Raw genomic sequence first — 8,214 nt, forward strand, 5'->3', positions numbered from 1 at the left:
GATGTGCAGGATGGGAACACCAACTCTAAACATGCCCCAGTGCAGCCCTGGCTCCTGGAGAAGCCGGCGGTGGGGGTGGCCACGCTGGGAGAGCTCAGCCGTTTCTGCAGAAGACATGAGGCTGGTTAGGTGCTGGGGCTTGGGTCCAGACAGGCATCTTCCCAAGCCTGTGTGGTCACAGGCAGCGCCACACACGCCCAGAGGCGGGGAGCTCCCGGGGTGGCAGGGAGGGGGTTGGAGGGGCTGGCGGCCAAGAGTGACTCATCATCCCTGTCTCTCTCTGAGCCTCTGGAGGAGCTGCCAGGTACCCACAGGGAGCCCTGGTGGTTCCTTCCCTGCCCCCGGTGCTATCAGCACTTCCCAACCTTTGCCCCTTTCCTCAGGATTCTCCAGGGTGACACCTGAGCTCCAAATGCCATGGATTGTTTTACAGCCTACAGCTGATTCTCCATGGGCAGCTCCTGGAAAATGAGACTTCACCCCTTCAGGGCCAGACCCTCCCCTGTGGAGACTCCTGGGAGAGTCCTTGCTTCCAGGCCTCCCGTGATGGCTCCTGACTCCAAACCCACTGAGCACACCTCTCCTGCCAGGACTGAGGTCCACGGGGCCCACTCACTGGTCCTCTCCTGGGAGGACTGGGTCCCCTGGGGACTTTGCTGACCACCCTGGCCTTCTAGGCCATCCTTGTCCCCAGACCCTCCTTTCCTATGCTTCTTCAAGGAGAATCTAAGGGCAGTTCAGTGGGAGTGGGTAGCAGATATGGTGAGGGGGTAGGTGCCATGCGCATTGAGGGATTCCTGCCTCCAGGACCAGAGCACATACAGTAAAACCATCCACCCCAGGAGGTGAAGATGACCCCACAGCCACCCTCACAGCCTGGGAACCGAGTGCCCGGTGGAAGGCTGCACCTTGGAGAAATCCACAGCTTAGGCAGGTGGTCTAGGCAGTGTCACACCCCCAGTGGCGGAGGCTCCCTAGGACACACTGGGTAAGACAGCGGGGGTTCCGGGAGTCAAGTGTCGGGTGAGGACGACCTCCTGCGCCCACCCAGACAGCAAGGAAACACCCAGTGCCTCGGATCTGGGGCTGGGAGCAGGGAACCTGGCACTCAGGGATCTGGGTCTTGACCCTGTCCAGTTAAGGAGGAGGTGCTGGAACCCCAAGGCTGAAGCTCCTGCAGAAAAGCATTCCCATACTCCCACAGGGCGGTAATGCCGCTCGGCGGGGCGGGGGGCTGCACTCCTGACCCTGCGCCCCAGTGTCCTCCCAACCCTGCTACGGCTGCACGAGGCACTGCAGACTCCAGATACCCGTCTCGCTCCTGCCCGCCCTTCCAGCCAGGGTTCACCAAGATGTGGGGCGGCCTGGGCCTCCCCCCTCACATCCCTCAGCAACACAAGCTCCACTTCGAGAGCCTGTCCCCCCGCCGCCACCCAGCCCCACTGTCCTGGTTTTCCCGTGGGCAGTCACTGCCGCTGCTCAGGTCCTACCCCTCAAGGCCCCACCTCCCTGAGCCAGCGCTGCCCAGCTCTGGAGTTCGGGCCCCATGGGATGTCGGCTCCTGCACCTCCTGTGCGTCCACGACCCAAGGGGTCCCCATGGCCAGACGCCTGGGGACAAATAGACCCAGCTGGGCCTAGAATCCACTCCCGGCCCCAGCCCCTCCCCGGTTTCCAACATCTCAAAATTGTAACTCCCCCAGTTCCCTTTTGGTCGGGTCCTGTTGCTCATGTGTGGCTCAGAGCTGCGAGGCGAGGTCAGCGCAGCAGAGTCCCCCGAAGGGTTGAGAACGGGATGGGACCAGGAGGTCTGGCTCTGCTCACTGATGACCCTGTGACGTCCCCACTCCTGCTCCAAGGAGGCCCTGCTGTCCACCGCCCTGATGCCCAAGGGAAGCTCCCCACTGTTCTCCCCGAATCTCCCCAGTGCCATTCTCTGCCCCACGGCCAGGCAGTCGTCTGAGAACCCAGATCTGACCACATCCGCTCCTCACCACGGCGCTAGGTGGGGCCAAAGTCCTCCGAGGCCTGTAGCTGAGTTGCTCGGGCCTCCCCCTGCCTCCCCCTGCCTCCCTAGGGACCCTCCCTGGGCCTCCTCCTCTGGCTTCTGACACCACCGTTTCCCTCTCCTTCCAGGGGCCCATTGCTGGCAGTCCTGACACCTGCCGCTGCCTGGATCCCACCCCAGGGCCCCCGCCCAGTGCTGCCAGGCCTGGCAGTCTTTGCAAGGCACAGCCTCAGCCCCCAGAGGAAGCCCAGGAAGGAACGAAGGAAAGCCTGGCCCAGGGTCCCCAACACGGACGGTGCAGGGTGAGGTGGGGATTCTGGTGGGCCCCTAAGGCCTAGAGTGGCCCTGGTGTGGGTGGCTGCAGGCTGGGGGCCCCCAAGGGGCACAGGAGGAAACCCCCTCACCCTGCCTGAGGCAGACACTAGGCCCTGCCACCTCCACTGCTGTAACAGGCAGGGGAACCCCAGTGCACACAAATAGGGGGCTTGCGGGGACCCCTTGCCAGAGCTCAGACATGAGGCCTGAGGCTGGTAGGCCGACAGCAGCCCCTGTTCCTTGCCCAGCCTCCTGGGCCACCTGCTGAGGCCCCAGCCCCAGCGTTTGCTTGAGGCAGCTCTGGCCCTCTGGCCATCCTCTGTCCCAAGCTGCCTGGAGTAGAAACCTCCTGGCATCAACATTGCCGTGGGTTTCAGGGTCCCCGGACTCTTATTTCCCCAACCAGGTTACAAATGGCTTGAAGAAGGCTGGGGCTGTGAGTTAGAAACACTCAGGACGTGTGAGAAATTCAACAAATGTTTGGAAAAGCAATAGGAATGCAGCTCTTTTCTGCTGGAAGAGACATTTCTGTTTGTGTAACTTGAGACTGAAAGAGTGTGGCCAACCCCTGAGCATTTTAAACAACAAAATGTGCCAAGCAGCTTAGTAGGTTCGGACCGGGGTCCAGGGGCTGTGGGCACGTGGAGGAGGCTGGGTGAAATTGGAGAAGTTCCTGCTGTGGTGCAGGCTCGGGCCCGGCGTCTGTGAAGGCCTGGACCTGAGGGTCCTCTGGGAACACAGGTCGTGCACCTGAGGCTGGCTGCACAAGGAGGATGGTCAGGGCCAGCGGAATCTGAGAAGTCCAGAGTTCACAGGGAAGGGGTTGGGGGAGGAAGCACACAGGGAGGCCTGGGGGCTGCGTTCAAGAGGTGTGGCTGGCAGAGAGGGGATGGAGGGTGGGACGTCCTGGGGGCCAATCAGGGCAGACCCAGAGCAGACCTCAGCTGTCACTGCCAGGGCTGCAGAGTGCACAGTGGGTTGAGCGAACGACAGGGAGCGTAGAGGGCAGGTCTGGAGAGGGTCTGCGCCGGTGGGATGCGGCGATGAGCTCTCACAGCTGCACAGGGCGAGGCTCTCGCCTTCCCAGGCGGGGCCGCCCGGGACAAAGACAGCCGCTGGGTGCTATCAGGTGGGCCTTTGTAAAGGACCGCCCTGCCCCCGGGAGGTGCTGCTGGGAGCCGGCAGCCTCCCCGCCCTCAAGGACGTCTTCCCAGAACCAGTCCAAGTGTTTGGGAGACCTGAAGGCTTTTCCTGGTGAATAACAAACTCTGAGACCAGGCAAAGCCCTGGTCAGTGTGCCCTACCTGCGGGCTCCCAGGCGGGGCTGGCTGGTGCCTGGCGGCCGTCATTGGACCTTCAGATGCCAGATTCTGACTCTGTACACTGGGCTAAACCAGGAGAGGCCCCAGCTTGTACAGAAATTACATATTCACGGCCGGGCACGGTGGCTCACGCCTGTCATCCCAGCACTTTGGGAGGCTGAGGTGGGTGGATCACCTGAAGTCTGGAGTTCAAGACCAGCCTCACCAACATGGAGAAACCCCGTCTCTACTAAAAATACAAAATTAGCTGGGTGTGGTGGCTCATGCCTGTAATCCCAGCTACTCGGGAGGCTGAGGCAGGAGGTGGAGGTTGCAGTGAGCCGAGATTGCGTCATTGCACTCCAGCCTGGGCAACAAGAGCAAAACTCTATCTCAAAAAAAAAAAAAAAAAAAAGAAAGAAAGAAAGAAAAAGAAAAAGAAAAAGAAAAAAAAAAGAAATTGCCTATTCAGTTTACACGAGGGGGGCACTCCCATCAGAGGAACGCAGGGTGAGCTTTAGGACTGGGTGGCCGCAGAGCCCAGGTTGAAGCTGGACCTCCCTGATGCCCCAGGGGCCCTTCTCAAGGAAGTCAACTGTAGGAAGCAGCCAGCCTCAGAGACTCCCCCAGGCCAGCATCGCAAGCCCCCAGTGGAAAGCCCAGGGAGGACAGCCTGATCCTGGAGAGAGGCAGCCAGGCCGGGGAGCTGAAAGACACCAGGGCGAGGAGGAGGCTGCGGAGAGGGGAGGAGGCGGGAGGGCTCAGAAGAGCGCTAATGAGACAGAAAGCAAACACACAAGGGGCCTGAAGGGGAGGGAGACCCTGGCATAAATAGGGCAGGCGGCAGGCGGCACTGGAGGAAAAGGCGCCTTCTCCAATCAAGCCTGCTGGGCGTACCAGGTTCCACCAAGGCCAAGGTCCTCTCAGCTGTTCTCCCGGGAGCCTGTCCCTCCCCTGTCCTGCGTGGGCGCCCCTCCTGGGCCCCAGCATCGAAACCTCCTCTCGCCCCAGTCCCAAGCTGCTCTGGAAACCTGCCGCGGCGCCTGCTGCTCTGATCTCGCTTCTCCTGGCCCCACTCGGGTCCCCTAATCCCCCTCCACACGAGTGACCAGCTCCCCACCACCCCCGGAGAGACCCTCCCCTGTAGACCAACACATGAAACTTTGATCCCCACGAGCTCCTCAGGAAGCTGACCTTCCTGTCACCTTGCCGGGAGCTACCTGCCGTGCCCACATTACGGGTTCATTGGCGCCAGTTAAGGAGAAGAGAAATCTGACCGACCGGGATTTTCTAAAAAAAAAAAAAAAGGAGGCCGCCAATGGGAACGCTGCGCCTATAGGGAGGATTCTGCTGGGTTCGTGCGGGTAGCACCGCTTTTCTTTTCTGCCCTTGTAACGAACGAAAAAACGCCATCACTCCAAGGACGTTTGTCTAAAAGCCTGAGAACCCCGAAGGAAACCCGGCCCCGCGGACTCCCCGGGCGCGAGCAGCCTGCAGTTCTGCGGGGCTCGGAGCGGAGGCGGGGCGGAGACCCCGCAGGGACCCGGGAGCCGGGAGCTCCGAGGCTGTGCCCCCGCCGGGAGGGGAGACCTCGGGACCCGCAGGGGCGGCTTAGCGCGGTCAGAGTCGCTGCCGAGTCTCGCTCTGCTGGACCCGAGAGCCGGACTCTCCCGGGCGCCCGCCGCGCGGCTCCCACCTGATGGGCGCGGCCACAACGCAGCCCCCAGACCCGGCAGAGGCGGCCGCATACCCCGCGGGCAGACCCGGAGACCCCGGGGCCACTTACCGATCTTGGCCAAGCTGGCCACGAGGATCCAGAGCGCGATGACGTAGGGATCCTGCACGTGGGCCCACTTGAAGGTGACCACCTGGAAGCCCCCGCTCTCGCCGTGCGCGCCGCCGGGCTCCACCTCGACGCCCCCGGCCCGCGCCAGCCCGCCCAGCGCCAGCGCCAGCGCCAGCAGCAGCCCCCGGCCGGGGCCCCGCGCCCCGAGTCCCCACATTGCCGCCTGCTCAGCGCAGGGCTGGGACGTGCATGTCGCGGGGGGTCCCGGCTGGGCTCGGCCGGCCGACGCGCGGGGCTAGGACCCGGCGGGGACCCGGCGGGGACCCGGCGAGGACCCGGCGCGCTCCGGTGCCGGTACCGGCGACAGTCCGATCCCCGCCCGCCGGGGTGGCCTTTAATCCCGCGGCCCCCTCCCGCCCCGGGGCGGAGCCTGCCCGCCCCCGCCGCGCACTCGCGAGCGCAGACACCGCCGCAGCTCCCGGCACGCCCGCCCCGCCCGCGCACGCCCACCCGGCGCTCCCGGGTCCCCACCCTCCCCCGGAGCCCGCGGCCTGGAGGTCCGGGAGGTCGCGGCAAGAGCGAGCCCGGGACTGCGCGGCCGCCTCGCTGGGGCGGGGAGCGGGGCGGGGGCGGGGGGAGCACAGCGGGGGGCGGCGGGACAGGCGGTTCCGCGCAGCTCCTGGGATGCCTGGGCAGCTGCGGGTGCGCTCGCCCCAACCTTCCTACATAAACGCAGGGCCTGGGGCTGCGCAGACCCCACAGGGCGGCCCAAGGGTGCACAGGGGCCCCAGGTGTGTCTTCAGCAGGAACCTGCATTCCACAGCTGGACCGGCCACTTACCAGAACTCGGGGCCGCCCAGGCCTTGCGTGGTGCGCTGGTAAGTTTCTCTGCCCCTCCCATCGCCGGTCAGCATCCCCCCACCCCAGGCTCTGAGATGGGAGACCAGGGGCCCCCGTGGTCTCCCCGCCCTGTCCCCTGCCTTCTGACCTCCGCCCAAAACAATTCGATACCCCCGGGGCTTCACACTGATGCGGGGCCTCTGCCCACAGCCCACTCTGGCAGCACTGGCTCCTTAAGCATCTCAGGCTCCACTGTGCAAACCACACCCCTGTTTTCCTGCAGGCCCACCCTGCAGCCTTCCAGCCCCAGACCTGGGACGCAGGTGGACTTCTTTCGCTCACGGGGCTTCCAAGCTGTTAGCATGTCTGCTCTACATTCAAAATGTGCACAAAACCAGCGGCTTCTCGGAGCCTGCAGCCACCTGCAAAGGCTCCTGCTTGGCCCTTTACCTGCCCCTTCAGTCCCTCCTATTGGGACCCTCCCTCTCCGAGGAAAGGCTCAACGTGTCCCGGGAGCTCAGACCCCAGCCACTGCCTGACCCCCACCCCCACGCACGCCACGGCCCACACCAGCAATCGGCGCCTCTCGGGGCCTTTGCACGCCCTGCTCCCTCTGCTTGGACGGCTCTTGCGTGCTCCTTTCCTTGGCTCCACAGGGGCTTGGCTCCAATGCCACCTTCTTGTCCCACCCGCTACCCACTCAGCTCACAACTGTGGCGGCTAAGCTCCCGCCTCCCCTGCTTACTTGGTTGGCCCCAGGAATCAGCTCACCTCCCAGCCCTAGGGGCTGCTGCTTTGACCTTGAGCTGTCTGCCCTCACCCTGGGAATGTCTGCTCCACGAGCAAGGGGCTCATGCATACGTCTCCAGAGCTTGGAAGAGCTGGGCACACACTAGCACTCGCAAGATAGTGGCTGAGCGGATGGATGATAGGTGGATGGAAGGACAGATAGGTGGACAGAGGGCAGGTGGGCGGTGGGTGGGTGCGGATGGAGGATGGATGTGTCTTCTGACGTCTGAGTGGGGGCTGCGGGGGCCTGAGGAGGACAGTGCTGAGTTTGATGACTTCATCCTGCGAGGGCCCCAGTTTCATGCTAATGGAAGTGGCCCGTGTAGCACAGGGAAGGTGCATTCAGATGGTGCTCACCTGGTGACTCGGCCACTGAGTGGCGTGGAGGGAGGGCAGCCCTGGCCTGGGACACCGCAGGGTCTGGACAGGGCACTGGGGAAGTGGAAGTGTGTGACAAGGCACCGGAGGAGTGGAAGTGTGTGACAAGGCACCGGGAGAGTGGAAGTGTGTGACTGGCCACTAGTATGGTCTTGTGAGGTGTTGCTCTTGGCCTGTGTCCCTGCCCCACCTGTCTCTGTCCCCCACTCCACTCCCAGCCTCTTGTCCCAGAGAAAAAGCCAGCAGGACAAGAACAGGATTCCCTCCAGTCCAGAGCTTCCCTGCTCTTTTCTTATGGTTCCTGGGTGGAGCCTTTGGGAACGACGTCCTCTCTGAAGATGTTGCCCTTGCATTCCACAGGAAGGCCAAATTCCCACCAGACCAGTGTGTGCCCTGATGCCCACCCCACCCCCCAACCAGCCTGTCGTAAGAGCCGACAACCTTTCTCCACAAAGCTGTTCAAAGGGCAGAAGAGCAGTGTCACTGCCTGGACGTACAAATCCAGAACAGACACCAGTGCCAGGCGCTGGCCATCAGGTAGTGTGCTGCCCACACCTCCACTGCCCCCCACAGCAGGAAGGGCTGCCTGATGGAGAACAGAAAGGCAGTGAGCCCCTGAAGTGGCGTGGCCAGAGCAGGGCACACCCCACTGCCCACGAGTCCCTGCACAGGTGAGAAGTGTGGCTGTTTGGCAGCATCTCAATCTGTGAGCATTTGGAGGATGAAATGCGTCTGCACTCCAAGGTTGCTGGAGGGCTCTGGGCAGACGGGCGCTGCCCCAGCCTGCGATGGGCATGG

General features: G+C 63.4%; 1 protein-coding gene across 5 annotated transcripts in view; it reads right to left on the reverse strand.

Moving 5' to 3' along the window:
- SLC9A3 (solute carrier family 9 member A3) overlaps nt 1-5,841 on the reverse strand; it is a 49,385-nt gene extending 43,544 nt beyond the window's left edge. For 4 of the 5 annotated variants that reach the window (XR_009210448.1, XR_004244803.2, XR_004244802.2 and 1 more), the window contains exon 1: nt 5,410-5,830. Coding sequence is in view for 2 of the 5 variants with exons in the window: in XM_032135607.2 (XP_031991498.1) it covers nt 5,410-5,626 (217 nt within the window). In the remaining 3 variants the exon portion in view is untranslated. Of the gene's footprint in view, nt 1-5,409 lie in introns of all 5 variants that reach the window. The other variant, XM_032135608.2, reaches the window with a different exon arrangement.
- Between the last annotated feature and the right edge of the window lie 2,373 nt (nt 5,842-8,214).

Source organism: Hylobates moloch, unplaced genomic scaffold (genome assembly GCF_009828535.3).
Source record: "Hylobates moloch isolate HMO894 unplaced genomic scaffold, HMol_V3 SCAFFOLD_17, whole genome shotgun sequence".
Classification (NCBI taxonomy): Eukaryota; Metazoa; Chordata; class Mammalia; order Primates; family Hylobatidae; genus Hylobates; species Hylobates moloch.